Here is a 19,057-nt window from a genome sequence, read left to right as displayed (position 1 = left end):
TCCCAAACCTCTCCTCAACTCCCAAACCACTCCTCAACCCCCAATCCACAAGCCTCTCAGCAGCCTCTCAGGGTTCTTGGATAGCAGATCTCCTCAGAGATGAAAGAATTCCACAGGTCAGTCTTGGGCCTGAGAAGGTTGCTGCTGTCATATGAAACCTGAGTTGGTAGAAGGCAGAGTGAGCGAGCAGTATACCTGTTGTGGTAGATGGCACTGTTGTGATCTCAGCTGGAAAAAAATAGAAAAAGCACATGAAGAATGGGGAGAGATCAAATTGGGCATGGACTCTGGATCCTGCTCTACATTTCCCTATAATGTAAACATCCTCCCTTAGTACTCTATAGAAACAGCTTAGGAAGGCTTCTAGATTTCATCAATCCCTTCATCCAGCTCAGGCTTAAGAAGAGACTTAGAGATTGTAGGGACTGGAGTAAAAGGACCTGTGCTGAAGTCAAATCCCAAGCCCAGATGCCAAAATTGGAAATTTGTGGAAGGACCACATATTCTCTAAGATACTTCTGTAGGACCCTCAACTTCACCCCAACCTCTAACTCACAAGTTTCTCAACAGATACTCTGACCTAAAAGAGTTAATTCTCCAAGACATGAAAGATTCCCAAAGGGAATCCATGTCTCATATAACCTTCCTCCTGTCGCATAGATTTCTCAAACTCAATGTGTCCAAAAAAATACAGATTATCTCATATTGTTTCTCCTTCTTATACACTTCCCCCCTTCTAAACTTTTCTATTACTACTGAAGACACTACTACACTCCCAATCTCTCAGACTCATGATTTTGGTGCTATCCTAACAAGCTCACTCTCACTTTCCTCAAAGATCAAATTCTTTGGATAATCTTGTCGTTTCTATCTCCACATAGTCTTTCTCTCAACTAATAGAGCCAACACTAATTCAGGTCCCCACCATCTCCAGGACTTTTACAAAGCCTTCTGATTGGTCAATATATCTTCTTGTCAATATATCTTTTATTCACCTGCTAAAGTGATTCATCTACAGCAGAGGTGGGAAAAGTGTTGTCTCAAGGCCACATTTGGCATTCTAGGTCCTCAAGTGCAGTCTTTTGTCTAAATCCAAACTTCATAGAACAAATCCTTAATCAAAGGATTTGTTCTGTAAACCCTGAATTCAGTCAAAAGATCATAAGCAAGGATCTAGAAGGCCACATGTGGCTTCAAGACCACAAGTCCCTCCTGCTGCTCAAGAGGGCTTTTTTGGCCACATGATTTTTCTTGTTGCTAAATCGATATTCAGTCATGTCTGACTCTCTCTGATGCCATTTGGGGTTTTCTTGGCAGAAATGCTGGAGTAGTTTGTTATGTCTATCTCTACTCATTTTGCAATTGAAGAACTGAGGCAAACAGTGTTAAGTAACTTGTCCAGGATCAGACAGCTAGTAAGCATCCCAGGCCAGATGCAAACTTCAAGAAGTTCACCTGCCTGCCCACATCATGCCCATGTTCAATAAAATGCTGTAGTTCTCTGTTACCTCCAGTACCTAATAGAACTCCTCTGTTCTCCACAACTTGGTTGCATTGCACCTTTCCACAATTCTTATACATGCCTCCTCTCCACACACTCTAAGCTATACAGATCCACTCCCTGATCCTCACACGTGATGCTCCATCTCTACACCTGAATATTGGTTTTCTGGCTCTCTTTACATGAAATGATCACCCTTCTTACCTTCACCTCTAGTTGTGCTTAGTTTCCTTCAAGACTCATCTCATATACTTCCGTCTAAAGGAAGCTGCTTTGAGACATGCCAGATGCTTAAGTTTTCCTTTCTAGGTTACCTTCATTCTACTCTACATGCAGCTTCGATGTATCTAGCTATTTATATGTTTTTTTTCCTCCATTATTTGTAAAGTTGCTTGAAAGTGTAAAATGATTTTACCTTTCTTTCTATTGCCAGGCCTGGCACATAGAAAGCATTCATTAATCAATCCCTGTGGATTGATTGGTCTTGAGCCACTCTGACATGGCCTAGAGCTGAGGGGCAGGGTGGCTGAACATCATACTTATATGAAAACAAAGAGGTATCAGGTGTAGCAATGGATAAAGCACTGGGCCTAGAAGATAAGGAGGATATGAGTTCAAATATAAGCTCAGACAATACCTGTGGGACACTGGACAAGTCACTTAATCCTTATTTGCCTCAGTTCCTCACCTGTAAAATGAGAATACACTGGAAAGGGAAACAGCAATCTATTCCAGTATCATTCCCAAGAAAACTCCATGGAAATAGTCCATGGAGTCATGAAGAGTCAGATAAGACTGAAAAACTTGATATCATTGTCCTTTTGACTGGAAGAAAAAAACAATTGGAGGTATGAGTACAGACCAAGCTGGCCATATTGACTTTGAATTCTGCCTGAGTCCTCTGTCATTTGAAGATCTGCTCAAGATATGCTATTCAAATAGCTCAGGAAGGTTCCTAAATTCTCTATCTACCTTCCCCTAGCATAAGCTTAGGGAGAGAACTGGAGGATAGAAGAGGGATTTTAAATTAAGGAGTCACAGGACATATGTTCAAAAATGTCCCAGCAAGTTACACTTGTTAGTCTGTTGACCTTATGACAGTCACATGATGCCACTGAACTTCTTTTTCCTCCTAAGCAAAGAAAAGAGATAAGAATGATGACCATAGATTTTACCTTCTAAATTCTATGACCCTAGAATCAGATTATATGCTCCCATGGTAACAGAGGACAGACCTGTGGAAGCTCCATTCAAATGCATACTCCAGCCCACATCCTCCAACTCAGTATCTGTCATCAAAGCTCCCAGCCCCATCTATTGTCCTTTAACTCACCTGAGCACTTGACACCAGCATCTTCCTTATGCTTACAGTCATTCTGCCCCCAGGGCCTTGTAGGGCAATCCCACAGAGAGGACTCTTTCCCTCTGCATTGCACCTCATCCAACCAGATGGTCGCATTTCCTGGACTAAATGCAGGCTGTTCCAGAACAGTCAGAGCAGAGCCACAGCCCAGCTGCTGACAAACCACATTAGCATCTGCTAGGTCCCATGAGTTATCACATACTGTCCCCCAGGAGCCATTGTGCCAGATCTCCACTCGTCCAGAGCACGGAGTTCCTCCTCCAATGAGTCGGAGTTTATCTTTGTCTGGAAAGGAAGCAGAAGCCCCTGTTAGACTACCAGTTTGTGAGGACCTTCTGAGAGTTCCAGGTATAAAGACAGAAGAACTGAGGTACCTGTGCAAGGACCAGAGGTTGGGCAGTCAAAGACCTTCCTTTCTGTCAAAAGAAGACATTGGAAAGGGGTTGCATTAATGATAATCTTAAAATATTTGGGGGGCACTAGGTTTTCCTGTTTCAAGGCAGAATTCACAAAGATCATTTAATTTATTCCAAAATACAAAATAGCACCATCTTCATCTTTATCACATTCAATGATTTGTTGAATTCGTAGTATGAGCTATCATCTAAGTAAAAATATGTATATCAATATAAAATACTAGGTGCATGCCTTTAGCAAATTCAGAGTATAATGAGAGGGATATGTGCATGAAGTGGAGACTATAAGGAAACAGATCAAAGTAGTCAGTGGGGAGAATGAAGAAGTCTGAAGCAAAGTGAGGCTGCTTGATGAAGCAGTGCTGGACAAAAGATGCAGAAAGAGTGAATAGCCAGGGGAATGAATTTTGATGTCCTTCTTTTTGTAATAGGACAGAAAGAAGAAAAATGGGTTATATTGCCAAGAAATTTTGAAGGCTATAGGATGGAAGGGAAATGAATTTCAGTCAGATCTCATCAAACTGCTTAGAGAAGTAGGTGTCCAAGTTGTCTGCTTTAAATGAGCAGTTGAAGGTTTGAGTAGAGTAAAAATCAAGGTGAACAAGTCAATAGCCGTTTTTTAACCAATTACTCTGTGCAAGGCAATGAACAAAGCCCTGGTGATACAAAGAAAGGCAAAAAAGCAGCCCCTGCCCTCAACAAGCTCAAAGTCTAATTAGGGGGAAAAACATGAAAACAGCTTTGAACAAACATGATATATACAGGAGAAATTGGAGAAAATCAAGAGAGACAGTGCTAGCACTTAAGGGATGTGGTAGGTACAACATTAATTGGGACCTGAATGAAGCTATTAAGTGGTACAGGGGATGGAGTGCTGGGTCTGAAATCAGGAAAATCTCATCGTTCTGAGGTCAAATATGGCCTCAGACACCTACCAGCTATGTGACCCTGAGCAAGTCACTGAGTCCTATTTGCCTTAGTTTCCTCATCTGTAAAATGAGCTGGAGAAAGAAATGGCAATGACACTTTGAAAAGAAAACTCCAAAGAGTTTCATGAAGAATTGGACAGGACTGAACTGACTGAACAACAACAAGAAATGAAGCCAGGGAAGGCAAGAGAAAGAGATGAGGAAGGAGAGAATTGTAGATGTGGGGAGAAACAGTGAAAATGCAGTCAGGACATACAGTATATAGTACAAAGAATAGCAGAGATTGATGTCACTGAATTGAAGAGTATATAGAGGAAAGTAAAGTGTTATATGACTACAAAGGTAGGAAGGGACCAAGATAGAAAAGGTTTAGAATGAGATGATGTGATATTGGGATTCCAGACTAACAGGGAGCCATGAAAGTCATTGTTTGGGAATGAAGAGGTGACCCAGTCAGACGTGCTTCAGGAATATGAATGTAACAACTAAAATATCCTTCACAAAGGTTTTACCCACCAAAGGGAGGGAAAATATAAGGTGATACTTAGCTGGAATTCGTGGATTCAGTGAGAAGAAGACATAGTGCCAAAAAGTATCTTGGTGATATGGCATGTGGAGGTAAGAAAAGGCAGCTCTTGAGGAATGACTTGAATTTTTTCAGTGAAATGTGAGAGAAGGATGAGAGGGAAGGAGAGAGATTTGAGGAGGAATCAAAAAGTTTGGAAAAGTCACTATGGAATGAAAAGCAGATCAGCTCCCTGCTAAAGGAGACCCAAAAAAATGTTGAAGAAATTAACACCTTGAAAACTAGCCTAACTCAATTGGCAAAAGAGGCTCAAAAAGCCAATGAGGAGAAGAATGCTTTCAAAAGCAGAATTAGCCAAATGGAAAAGGAGATTCAAAAGCTCACTGAAGAAAATAGTTCTTTCAAAACTAGAATGGCACAGATGGAGGCTAAGGACTTTGCGAGAAAGCATGATATCACAGAACAAAGAGAGAAGAATGGAAAAATGGAAGATAATGTGAAATATCTCATTGGAAAAACAACTGACCCGGAAAATAGATTCAGGAGAGACAATTTTAAAAAAAGTCACTATGGAGAGGGAGTTAGTTAATCAATTAAGGAGGCATTAAAGTATTCACATGCTACAGTGAGGACTTGTTAAGATTATGTAACATTGCAATGAACTCAGTCAGCATGATTTCATGATTTTCTCCAGTTTCATTCAGGTTTCCCTGAGTAGGAGCAAAGGCAGTGGTTAGTGAGAATAATAAACTAGGACTAAGACTTGGAAGGGCAAGTTTGGATAAAGAAAACGGGACAAGAGACTCATTAAAAGAGGGTAGACTGACCTATGAATCAGAAATCAAGGAACCACCAAGAAAGCAAGGAGGAGAGTATAGCCAGGACAGTGATAATGACCTTGGAAACAGCTGAGGAGTAAAAGTCATGGTGAAGATGAAGAGTAGACTTAGGAGGTTGCAAAGCAATGAGAGAGTTGTAATGACCATCAATTATGATCATAAAAAGGAATTTCAGAGTTCACAAATATGTAAGTGGAAGACTTGTAGGTGATAGCAAGATCAAGGGTATGACCACTTTTTGAGTCCCCAAGACACATGGAGGTATTTGAAAATGAAAAAGGTGAAGAACTGGGAGGTCAATGTGTTTGGAGGACTATTTAATGTCCTGCTATGAGTACAGGAATTGTGGTGGAAAGGAAAATTGACCCAGAACTTGTTCATATCAAGGTTTTAGTTAGCTAAAATAAAAAATATGAGGTCTTTGTCATATAACTCCTACCAACTGAAGTCACTTCCACTGTTTACTTGGATGGATTAAAATGAATTTTGGTCAAAATCTTGTACACAGATTGAATTCACTTGGACTAAAAAATAATCCCATTAAAAAGGAGTCAAACAGAAGAGACAGATGGTAGTTACCTTCACATGTGATAAGGGCTTCTTCTCCCTGCTGGCAAGAATTCTGGTCCCAAGATTGAGAAGGACAATGCCAGAGGAAGGATTCTTGACCTTGACAGTTGATTTCATCTATCCACCGGGGAAGCAAACTTTTGGGGGGGCTCAACTGCACTTCAATACGTCCCTTTGCACCACAACTCAGGTGTCTGCAAATGACTGATACAGTATTGTCGTCCATGGAGTTGGAGCAAACACTACCCCATGTTCCATTGTAGAAAATCTCTAGCCACCCAGAGCACTTATCATCCCCATTCACCAACCTGAGATCCAGGGATTCTGTAAGTGGAGGGGAAAGTAAGGTACAATCAGAGGAGACATCTGTACTCATATTCTCTAGGTCTCTTCCCCTTGTAAATTGTATTCAGTTCTCTGGCTTTCCTGGGAAGTCTCCACTGGATAGACACACACTTCACATCTTTTTCCAGAATTACTTATGCTGTAGTTCTAAACATTTCTCAATGTCTTGTCTCCCAAATTGATAAAGACAAGAATGCCTTGACTTTGATTTCACTACCCTTTTTCAAAGTTTCAAAATCAGTGCACCATCAAGCAAAACAAATCTACAGACACATAGTATACACCTATTCTGTAAAAAGCACTCTAATAGGACATGAAAGTATAAGGAACACACACACACACACACACACACATACACACATACACACACACACACATTTTCATAAAGAGGAGATCCACCTATACAATTGTAGGAAATGAATAAAATCACCCTTCAGATAAGAGGCCTTGCCCTGAAATTGAACTCTAGGGAGAGCTCTGCTTGGAACAGGAATTCAAATTAATTGCCCATGCTCTGGCAGAGTTGAGCTGTGTGTGGCCCAGACCTGAGCAGAGGACTCCTGCATCCTCTTTGTGTCTGCAGTCATGCTGACCCCAGTGGAGGGAAGGGCACTCCCCTAGGTGGGATTCATTTCCAGAGCAGCTAAGCTCATCCAACCAGATGGGCCCTGATCCTTGTCCAAAGTGAGCAGAGACCATGACTTTGAGGGCCACTCCACAGCCCAGCTGCCTGCACACCACATGAGCATCACTCAGGTCCCAAGAATCATCACAGATGGTCCCCCAGGTCCCATTGTAATAGACTTCAACTCTTCCAGAGCAGGGACCTCTTCCATTCATCACACGAACCTGTCCATTTTCTACAAGGAGAAATTCAAATTAATTGCCCATTTTCCCAAGAAAAGAAAACAGTTTATTCAAATTGTTCAATTTTCTTTCTTACCTGAAAATAGGACAGGTGCATTTTTCTGGTCAGAAAGTGAATTGTTGAATGTGAAGGACTGTGTCTGGTTTCCTGCAAAAAAGCACACACAGCTTAAATCTGGAGCTGGAAGTTTTAAGCTGGGAGGGGATAAGTGAAGCAAATATGTACCAAAGGTAATTATATGAGAGAGGGAGAAGGTTAGCACTTTGGAGAAAAGACAGGTTGTGAGGAAGGAACAAAGTGATATCCCAGTCTAAGAAGCCATGTTTTGGCTCTACCAAGTCAAATAAAATTGTTCTCTTTGACAGTTTTATTGTTCCACTCCCCCAGTTCAAACCATACCCTCCATATACAAAGGGCCCTAAAAAGTTTGTGACCTTCCATGAGGAGGAGCTTCTGAGAGAAAGGTTGCAACACTTGTCACTGATCATTCCTCATCAGGCTTTGATCACCTTCTTCTAGGTCTAACATCTATGAACTGTTTAGGGCAACTTCCCCTACCATATTTCTGCCACCATCATATGTCTAAAAAGAAGAGCAGGGAATAGAACCAAGATGGCAGAGTAGAGGGATGGGCCTCCTATAACTCTCCCCCCATAGCCCACAAAATGCCTGTAAAAATGACTTTAAACAAATTCTACAGCAGCAGAAGCCACAAAGTAATAGAGTGAAACAGATTTCCAGCCCAAGAGAGGCTAGAAAGCCAACAAGAAAGGTCTATCACACTAGACTCAGAGAAGAATGCAGCTCAGTCTTGGTCGCACTGAATAGCATGGACCAGATGGGAGCAGGCTTCAGCACATGGAATCACGGGTAGTAACTGTGGCTCCCAAATTTCTCAACCCACAAATGCCAATGATAGCTTGGGAAATCAGTAAGAAAGATCTTTCACCTGGGTAAGAGGGGAGCATGATCCAGTCCCAGCCCCAGCTTCAGGGGGGCAGTAGCTACTGCAATATTTTCCATGGAGGAATCAAGCATTGAGCTGAGTCTCAGTCCTGAGTGGTGGTCCTGAGGTGAAGAAGAGTGCTGGCGTGGTGAAGCTAGAGGCAGTTTTGGAGAGGGAACTTTTCTCACAGTTCCAGGACAGAAAAGAGTGCCTTTGATTGCTTACAGACCAGAGCACAGGACAGAAGAGGATTAAATTCCTCTCCCTTGACTGTGCAACCTTGGAAGAACTGAGAACTTACAGGTCCCTAGAGATATCTCAGTGAACAGCTTCACAAAACCTCTGAAGTCTAGGGTAGTGTACCTGCCACTTGACAAGGGACTCAAAAGTCAAGTAACTGGATGGAAAAATGCCCAAAAAGGGTAAAAAATAAGACTATAGAAGGTTATTTGCTTGGTGAAAAGTTAATTTCTCTCATCCTTTTAGATGAGGAAGAGCAAAGCATAGCATCAGAGGAAGACAATAAGGTAAAGGCTTCTGCATCCAAAGCCTCCAAAAAAATATGCAATGGTCTCACACAATGGAAGAACTCAAAAAGGATTTTGGAAATAAAGTAAGACAGGTGGATGAAAAATTTGGAAAAGAAATGTGAGCAATGCAAGAAAATCATGAAAAGTGAGTCAACAGCTTGCTAAAGGAGACCCCAAAAATGCTGAAGAAAATAGCACCATTAAAAATAGACTAACCCAAATGGTAAAAGTGGTCCAAAAAACCAAAGAGGAAAAAATTACTATAAAAAGCAGAATTGGCCAAATGGAAAATGAGGTTCAAAAGCTCACTGAAGAAAATAGTTCTTTAAAAATTAGAAGGGGGGGGGGGGGGCGGAGCCAAGATGGCGGAGTAGAAAGATGCACATACACACAGCTCTGAACCCACAACCCATAGAACGGCTACAGGGAAGTAACTCACGACGAATTCTGCACCCAGAGGCCACGGAATATTGGAGCGAGGGAGATTTCTGTTCTGGAGAGACCTGCAAACCTCTCGCGGGGGGTCCTTCACGCTGCAGACTGGGCGCCGGGACTGGGAGCTGAGTGCAGCCCTGCCGCGGCCGTGGCACCAAGAGTAAAAGATCCAAGCGGGCTTCAGGGACGGGATCTCCAGCGGCCACGCGGGTCCCTCCACCCACAGAGGGACCTGCAAACCTCTCACAAAAGGTCCATCGCGCTGCAGATGCGGAGCCCAGCCCAGACCTGCTGCGGCCGGGGCCGTGAAACCGAGAGATACAGATCCCAGCAGGCTTCAGGGATGGGATCTGCAGCAGCCGCACAAGTCCCTCCACCCACAGGTGACGGGGGTCGGTGAGAGAGTCTCTTTGGCAGGTCGGGAGGGAAGTGGGGTGCCCCCATAATTCAGGCCCCCCCGGGAGGTAGAAGCTGAGAGGCGGCTGCAGACCAGGGCTCCCCAAGCGGGCGGGAGCATGGATCCATTGTGGAAGGTCTGTGCATAAACTCCCTGAGGGAGGTGGCCCTGCCCCCACCTGACCACCTGAACTTAATCTCACACTGAATAGCAGCCCTGCCCACGCCAAAAGCCCTAAGGCTGGAAGCAGCATTTGAATCTCAGACCCCAAACGCTGGCTGGGAGGATCAGGAAGCGTGGTGGGTGTGAGGAGAATATTCAGAGGTCAAGTAACTGGCTGGGAAAATGCCCAGAAAAGGGAAAAGAAATAAGACTATAGAAGGCTACTTTCTTGGAGAACAGGCATTTCCTCCCTTCCTTTCTGATGAGGAAGAACAATGCTTACCATCAGGCAAAGACACAGAAATCAAGGCTTCTGTGTCCCAGCCCACCCAATGGGCTCAGGCCATGGAAGAGCTCAAAAAGAATTTTGAAAACCAAGTTAGAGAGGTGGAGGAAAAACTGGGAAGAGAAATGAGAGAGATGAAAGAAAAGCATGAAAAGCAGATCAGCTCCCTGCTAAAGGAGACCCAAAAAAATGTTGAAGAAATTAACACCTTGAAAACTAGCCTAACTCAATTGGCAAAAGAGGTTCAAAAAGCCAAAGAGGAGAAGAATGCTTTCAAAAGCAGAATTAGCCAAATGGAAAAGGAGATTCAAAAGCTCACTGAAGAAAATAGTTCTTTCAAAATTAATATGGCACAGATGGAGGCTAATGACTTTTATAGGAAACCAAGAAATCACAAAACAAAACCAAAAGAATGAAAAAATGGAAGATAATGTGAAATATCTCATTGGAAAAACAACTGACATGGAAAATAGATCCAGGAGAGACAATTTAAAAATTATGGGACTACCTGAAAGCCATGATCAAAAAAAGAGTCTAGACATCATCTTTCATGAAATTATCAAGGAAAACTGCCCTGAGATTCTAGAACCAGAGGGCAAAATAAATATTCAAGGAATCCACAGAACACCGCCTGAAAGAGATCCAAAAAGAGAAACTCCTAGGAACATTGTGGCCAAATATCAGAGTTCCCAGGTCAAGGAGAAAATATTGCAAGCAGCTAGAAAGAAACAATTCAAGTATTGTGGAAATACAATCAGGATAACACAAGATCTAGCAGCCTCTACATTAAGGGATAGAAGGGCATGGAATAGGATATTCCAGAAGTCAAAGGAACTAGGACTAAAACCAAGAATCACCTATCCAGCAAAACTGAGTATAATACTTCAGGGGAAAAATTGGTCTTTCAATGAAATGGAGGATTTTTCAAATATTCTTGATGAAAAGACCAGAGCTGAAAAGAAAATTTGACTTTCAAACACAAGAATGAAGAGAACCATGAAAAGGTGAATAGCAAAGAGAAGTCATAAGGGACTTACTAAAGCTGAACTGTTTATATTCCTACATGGAAAGACAATATTTGTAACTCTTGAAACATTTCAGTATCTGGGTACTGGGTGGAAGTACACACACACACATGCACAGACGCACACATACATAGAGACAGAGTGCACAGAGTGAATTGAAGAGGATGGGATCATATCTTAAAAAAAAATGAAATCAAGCAGTGAGAGAGAAATATATTGGGAGGAGAAAGGGAGAAATTGAATGGGGCAAATTATCTCTCATAAAAGAGGCAAGCAAAAGACTCATTAGTGGAGGGATAAGGAGGGGAGGTGAGAGAAAAACATGAAGCCTACTCTCATCACATTCCACTAAAGGAAAGAATAAAATGCACACTCATTTTGGTAGGAAAACCTATCTCACAATACAGGAAAGTGGGGGATAAGGGGACAAGCAGGGTTGGGGGGATGATAGAAGGGAGGGCATGGGGAGGAGAGGCAATTCGAGGTCGACACTCATGGGGAGGGATAGGATCAAAAGAGAATACAAGTAATGGGGGACAGGATAGGATGGAGGGAAATATAGTTAGTCCTATACAACACAACTATTATGGAAGTCATTTGCAAAACTACACAGATTTGGCCTATATTGAATTGCTTGCCTTCCAAAGGGAAGGGGTGGAGAGGGAGGGAGGTAAAGAAGTTGGAACTCAAAGTGTTAGGATCAACTGTCGAGTAATGTTCTTGCCACTAGGAAATAAAAAGTACAGGTAAAGGGGTATAGAAAGCTATCTGGCCCTACAGGACAAAAGAGAAGACGGAGACAAGGGCAGAGAGGGGTGATAGAAGAGAGAGCAGATTGGTCATAGGGGTAATTAGAATGCTTGGTGTTTGGGGGGGGAGGGGATAAAAGGGGAGAAAATTTGTAACCCAAAATTTTGTGAAAATGAATGTTAAAAGTTAAATAAATAAATTTAATTGATTAAAAAAATAAAAATTAGAATGGAACAGATGGAAGTAATGGCTTTATGAGAAACGAAGAAATTTTAAAACAAAATCAAAAGAATGAAAAAATAGAAGACAATGTGAAGTAACTCATTAGAAAAACAACTGACCTGGAAAATACATCCAGGAGAGAGAATTAAAAAATTGTTGGTCTACCTCAAAACCATGATCAAAAAAAGAATCTAGACGCCATCTTCCAAGAAATTATCAAAGAAAACCACCTTGATATTCTAGAACCAGAGAGTAAAACAGAAATTGAAAGAATTCACTGATCACCTCCTGAAATAGATCCCAGAAAGAAACTACTGGGAATATTGTAACCAAATTCCAGAGTTCTCAATTCCAGGAGAGAATATTATAAGCAGCCAGAAAGAAACAATTCAAGTATTGTGGAAATACAATCAGGATAACACAGGATTTAGCAGTTTCTACAATAAGGGATCGAAAGGCTTTAAATATGATATTCCAGAGGTCAAAGGAAATAGGATTAAAACCAAGAATCACTTACCCAGCAAAACTGAGTATAATAGTTCAGGGGAATGGAATTTCAATGAAATAGAGAATTTCTAAGCATTCTTGTTGAAAAGATCAGAACTGAATAGAAAATTTGACTCTAAAATACAAGAATCAAGAGAAACATGAAAAGGTAAACAGGAAAGAGAAGCCTTAAGGAACATATTAAAGGTGAATTATTTACATTCCTTCATGAAAAGATGTTATTTGTAACTCATGAGACCTTTTCCAGTATTAAGGTAGTTAGAGGGAATATGTATGTGTGTGTATGCATACATGTGTACATAGATAGATAGATAGATAGATAGATAGATAGATAGATAGATAGATAGATAGATAGATAGATATACATATATATGTACATATGAATATGTGTGTGTAGGTATTTATGGGCATGCATGGGTATATGTTATAAATATGTAGGTTTATATGTGTACATGAGTGTGTGTTTGTATGTATGTAAATATACATAGTCAGAGGGTACAGAGTGAGTTGAATATGAAGGGAGGATACCCAAAAATATAAAATTTACTATTGAGTGGAATGTACTAGGAGCAAGCTAAAGGGAGAGGCAGAATGTAGCAAATCATCTCACATAAAAGAGGAGAAAAAATAGTTTTTACAATGGAGGGAAAGAGGGGGTAAATGAAAGAAAATAAGTGAGCCTTACTTTCATCGGATTTGTCTTAAGGAGGGAATAACACACACCCAATTGGGTACAGAAATCTATTTTGCTCTGCAGGAAGGCAAGGTAGAAGGGGATAAAAGAGGGAAGATAATAGAAGGGGCAGCAAATTGGGGAAATGGTCATCAAAAGCAAACAATATTGTAGGAGGACAGGTCAAGGAAGAGAATGAAATCAATGGAGGGCACGATAGCATAGAGGGAAATTTGGTTAGTCCTTTGCAATATAACTACTACAGAAGTGTTTTCCATTGTCACACGTATATGACCTATATTGAATGCTTGTTTTCTCATTGAGGGTGGGTGGAGAGGGTGGAAAGAAGAGAATATGGAGCTGAAAACTTTAATAATAAATGTTAAAAATTATTTTAGTATGCAACTGGAAAATAAGATATTCATGCAATGGGGTATAGAAATCTATTTTGTCCTACAGGAAAAATAGAGGAGAAGGGGATGGAAGAAGACGGGGTAATAGAAGCGAGGACAGATGTGGTACATGCTGTCATGGGGTAGGGGGTAGAGAGAAATAGGGAGAAAATTTTGAATTCAAATTCTTGAGGAAGTGAATGTTGAGAACTGAAAAATAAATGTATATTTTAAAAAAGAGAAGAGCAAGAGCTTTTTTTTTTTTTTTTTACTTGAAATACAGGAATTTGTTTTAAAATATATTGGTAAACATTGCTTAGGGTAGGGAGAATTGAGGCAGGGAGAAAATGTGGACCTAAAATTTTTTTTTAAATACATGTAAAAATTGCCTTTACATGTAATTAGAAAAAATATTGTTTTTTTAAATAAATGAAATATATTGATAACTATATTTAAATATAATTTGTTTCTTATTTGTGAAAGGAAAGCCCCACCTGCAGCAAGGACTGATATGTAGAGATGCCTGTGTGTGTTGAGACAATATGTGAACAAAGTTCTGTCCCTCCCTTATGTGGCATAGAGGTGTCATTATGTGCCTCAAAGTAAGGAGGAATAGACATCTCTAGCCCTCTTCTCTGCCTCTTATAGTTCAGGCATTTCTATAGTGTCCAAATCTTCGTGCCCCCATTTAGAGTTTTCTTGACAAAGACGCTAGAGTACTTTTCCACTTCCTTCTCCAGAACATTTTACAGATAACGAAACTGAATCAAACAGGGTTAAGTGACATGCCTAGGGACATGCAGCTAGTAAATGTCTGAGGTTAAATTTGAGCTCAGGCATTCCTGACTCCTGGCCCTGAACTCTATTCACTGTATCACCTAGCTGACTCTCTACCTAACTTGTCTCGCAGCCCTTCCCCAAGTGAGACTCTAATTCCCACAAAGAGGGAAAGCAGGAGTTTGGGGCCAGAGGCTGCTCTGCTCTCCTCAGAGAGAAAGGGTACCAGGCTAGAATTATTTTTATCTGCTCCCTTAAACTTTTTTAGTCTAGAAGGACCACAATCTGGTTCAATCTAACTTCTCATTGTTCTGACATCAATTGGAGGGGAAGATCAAGTAAAAAGAAGTAGTCCCGAGGATACCCCAAAGGAAGTAAAGATAAAGACCTAGATAAAGTCAAGAGTCTCTGCTCTAGAAGGATAAGTATCTGTGTTGGACTAGCTAGATATGAATTTCTTCTTTCCACAGATCAACAGAGAAAAGGTTAAGGTTTTAAGATAGTAGGCACCTAATAAGTGCTAGTAGATTGATTTTCCTAATTAACTGAGAAAAAAGTAAACAAAAATAGACACCATTCACTTTTGCACATCACTAGAAATGACTTCTCAAGATGATAGTAATGTAGCACAGCACAACTAAAACAAGCATCACCTAATTCTAAACTATTTCTAAATTTCTCTCCTGCTCCCTGGGACTTTCTTACTGAGGACATTGGAATAGTAAGTGGTATTAGGAATTGAGTGAACTGACTCCATCTTGTGGCTCAGTTCTAGAGTTAGCTCATTTCTCTTTCTATTCACTTATAGGTCTAGTCCAATTTCTATCCCGTGAGAAAATGTTATGCAATAGTGAGAATGGGAAGAAAACATTATTGCATATTTTGAACCTAGTCCTGCATACCTGAAAAGTGGACCATCTCTACATGATGTCTAACAAAGGATAGAGGTGATGCTGACTAGAAACCCAATCAGATCCAAAGACTGATGGAAGGAATTTTCTCACAAGCAACCTATAAGTTTTATCTGAAAACTGGCCCAGTACTGTTCAATCAGGAATTGTTTCTATGTTCTTTTGGTTGAATACAGACATTGGCAGGGATAAGAGGCAGTTGGAAACCTCTTTTTGTGATTTCAGGGAACTATAAATATTTTTTCTCCCCTTTGCAACTTCAAAAGCCTCCAATCTTTCCTCCAATTAGAAATCAGATAACCTAATAATTGATGGGTGTAGATGCTTCTATCCTTTTCCTTCCTGCACACATCAATCCTTTCACTGGTCCATCATCTAAAGATATGCCTTGAGTCTGAATTAGGGGTTTTCCTTCACTAACCTGAGCAGACCACAGAGGCAACTTTTCCTGTGGAACATGGAGAAGTGCCCAGGATAGTCACAGAACAATTCCATAAATGAGACTCAGTCCCTGTGCAATAAAATGTGTCCCCTATGATCTGGACATTTCCTCTACCAAAATGTACTTCTTCTGGAGGCTTCATGGCAACTCCACAGTGGAGTTGACGGCAGAGAACGTTGGCATCTGCCAGGTCCCAGTGGGAGTCACAAAGAGTCTTCCAGGTCCCCAAAACTTGGATCTCCACTCTTCCTTCACATTGGGAGCTTCCATCCATCAGTTGAAAGTCTGTGTACCCTGGAGAGAAGAAGACAGGGCTTCAGAAAAGTCCTTGTGACTTTCTAATCTCAGGATCAAGTGCAATGTGGGAACAAGATAAAAGCATTATGTAAGATTTACTTGAACAAATGACTTCAACATCCATACTGTGACTGCATTTTCCCTGTGGGAGTGGTACTGTGGGGCACAATGACAGAAGTGGTTCATTTCCATTACACTGGAATTCTTTATCCCAGATGTATTCATTTCCTCTTCCAAAATGAGCTCTTTTCATGATGGAGGCTGCAGTCCCACATTCTAACTCAGCACAGATGACTTGGGCAGTAGAAAGAGTAAAATTCCAATCACACACAGTTTTCCATTTTGTTTCAGAATAAACTTCTACCCTTCCTTTACAGGGGCTATCCCCTCCAACCAACTTGACAAATCCTGGAAAGACAAGAAAGAACTCCAGTGATTGACCCTGTACACCAAGATTTCCCTGATAAGGAAAGAAACACAATTAACTATGTGACTCTGTCACAAGCAGAAGAAGCAAAAGAATTTTTCTTAACTGAACATATGACAGCTAATACTTTAAAAGCATGTTGACTATGATTAAACCTGAAATAAACCTGAAGGTGCTTAATTCCTGGAACTCTTTGGGAAAGCATGTCTGAGAGATGTAGCAAAATACAGTCCTGCTACTCTTTCAGGCAGGGGAGAGTCAGATGGAAACAGCAGAAGGAATGGATGTGTCTCACTCAGAGAGAATTAGACTCATATGATATCCCACCATTAGAGAAGTAACCATCTCTTCTACCCCAAGAACCTGGGTAGTCTTAGCAGATTTTTTTCTTTTTTTCTTTTGCTTTCCTTTATATTTTTATTAATTTGTTTATTTTTAGTTTTCAACCTTCATTTCCACAAAATTTTGAGTTCTAAATTTTCTCCCCATCTCTCCCCTACCCCCATCCCAAGATGGCATTCATTCCAATTACCCTTTCACCCAATCACCCCTCACTTCAATTATCTGCTTCTCCTTCTATTTTAGATTTTTATATCCTACTTCCTGTGTATTTTATTTCCCAGTTGCATGCAAAAACAATTTTTAGCATTCATTTGTAAAACCTTGAGTTCAAGATTCTCTCCCATCTTCCCTCCCCACCAACCCTCAATGAGAAGGCAAGAAATTCAACTATGTTACACATGTGTAGTCTTGAAAAACACTTCCATAATAGTAATGCTTTGAAAGATTAACTATATTTCACTCCACCCTATTCCACCCACCCCCTCTTATTCTATTCTCTCCTTTAGTCCTGTCCTTCCTTAAAAGTATTTGCTTTTGATTATCACCTCCCCCAATTTGCCATCACTACTGTCATTCCCCTTCTCTTCTCCTCTTCCCTCATACTTTTCTATAGGGTGAGGTAGATTTCCATACCCAATTGAGTATGTCATTCTCTCCTTAAGCTAAATCCAATGACAGCAACATTCACTCATTCCCTCTCACCTCCCCCCTCTTCCCTTCCAATGTAAAAGCTTTTTTTTGCTTCTTTTATGTGAGTTTATCCCATTCTACCTTTCTCTTTCTCTTTCTCTCAATATATTCCTCTCTCACCCCTTCATTTTATATTTTAGATATAATCCCTTCATATTCAACTCACCCAAGTACCTATGTCAATATGTGTATATGTATGCATGTATATACACATATACATATATGTATTTTCCCACCAACTGCCATAATACTAGGAAAGGTCTATTGAGTTACAAATATCATCTTTCCATGTGGAAATTTAAACAGTTTAATTTAATAAATCTCTTATTATTTCTCTTTCCTATTTAACTTTTCATGCTTCTATTGAGTCTTGTATTTGAAAGGCAAATTTTCTACTCAGCTCTGGTCTTCTCATCAAGAATGCTTTAAGATACTCTATTTAATTGAACGTCCATTTTTCCTCTGAATGATTTGTTCATTTTTGCTGGGTAGTTTATTCTTGGTTTTAATCCTACCTCCTTTGACCTACAGAATGTCATATTCCAAGTCCTCTGTTCCCTTAATATAGAAGCTGCTAAATCTTGTGTTATCCCAATTGTGTTTCCACAGTATTTGAATTCTTTCTATCTGGCTCCATGTAATATTTTCTCCTGGACCTCAGAACTCAGGAATTTGGCTATATTTGTAGGAGTTTTTCTTTCAGAAGCTCTTTCAAGAAGTGACGGGTGGATTCTTTCAGTATCTATTTTGTCCTCTGGTCTAGGATATCAGGGCAGTTTTCCTTGATAATTTCCTGAAAAATGATATCTAGGCTCTTTTTTAAATCATGTAGCCTAATAATTTCAGGCAGCCTAATAATTTTTAAATTATCTTTCCCGTATCCATTTTCTAGGTCAATTGTTATTCCAAAGAAATGTTTCATGTTGTCTTCTATTTTTTCATTCTTTTGGTTTTGTTTTATAATTTCCTGATTTCTCATTGATTTATTAGCTTCCATTTGCTCTATCTTGATTTTGAAGGAATTACTTCCTTCAGTTAGCTCTTGAACTTCCTTTTACATTAGTCTCTTTCTGCTTTTTAAGGCATTCTTCTCCTCATTGACTTTTTGGACCTCTTTTGCCATTTGGGTTAGTGTATGTTCTAAGGTATTATTTTCTTCTCTATTTTTTGCATCTCCATTAGCAAGCTGTTGACTCATTTTTCATGATATTTGTTCATCATTCTCATTTCTCTTCCCAATTTTTCCTCTACATGTCATTTAATTTTCAAACTACTTTTTGAGCTCTTCCATGGACTGAGACCAATTCATACATTTTGTGGAGGCTTAGGATGTAGAAGCTTTGACTTTTTTGTCTACTTCTGGTTGTATGTTTTGATCTTCTTTGTCACCAAAGTAAGATTCTATATTCAGAAGGTCTTTTTTTGGTTTGCTTATTTTCCTAGCTACATACTTGACCTTTCTAACTCTTTGTAAAGGTGGGACTCTGCT

General features: G+C 40.2%; 1 protein-coding gene across 1 annotated transcript; it reads right to left on the bottom strand.

Annotated features, from left to right (window-relative positions):
- Positions 1–37: 37 nt before the first annotated feature.
- On the bottom strand, positions 38–16,501 carry LOC140525875 (antigen WC1.1-like). The gene is made up of 8 exons (XM_072641649.1): positions 16,209–16,501; positions 15,792–16,106; positions 7,433–7,504; positions 7,035–7,349; positions 6,154–6,468; positions 3,239–3,280; positions 2,835–3,149; positions 38–228 (listed from the first exon to the last, which is right to left on the bottom strand). Exons 1-8 carry the CDS (start codon positions 16,360–16,362, stop codon positions 68–70), a joined length of 1,689 nt encoding a protein of 562 aa, XP_072497750.1. The 5' UTR covers positions 16,363–16,501; the 3' UTR covers positions 38–67.
- Positions 16,502–19,057: the final 2,556 nt, after the last annotated feature.

This window comes from Notamacropus eugenii, chromosome 2 (genome assembly GCF_028372415.1).
Source record: "Notamacropus eugenii isolate mMacEug1 chromosome 2, mMacEug1.pri_v2, whole genome shotgun sequence".
Lineage (NCBI taxonomy): Eukaryota > Metazoa > Chordata > Mammalia > Diprotodontia > Macropodidae > Notamacropus > Notamacropus eugenii.
This window is presented reverse-complemented; position numbering and strand designations above follow the sequence as displayed.

Coding starts and splice junctions, on each gene's coding strand:
- LOC140525875 (XM_072641649.1), bottom strand. CDS start 16,362: ATGAAAAGAGCTCATTTTGGAAGAGGAAATGAATACATCTGGGATAAA. Junction 16,107..16,208: donor TGTTGAAGTCATTTGTTCAA/GTAAATCTTACA, acceptor TCTTCTCTCCAG/GGTACACAGACTTTCAACTG. Junction 3,150..3,238: donor AACCTCTGGTCCTTGCACAG/GTACCTCAGTTC, acceptor CTTCCTTTCCAG/ACAAAGATAAACTCCGACTC.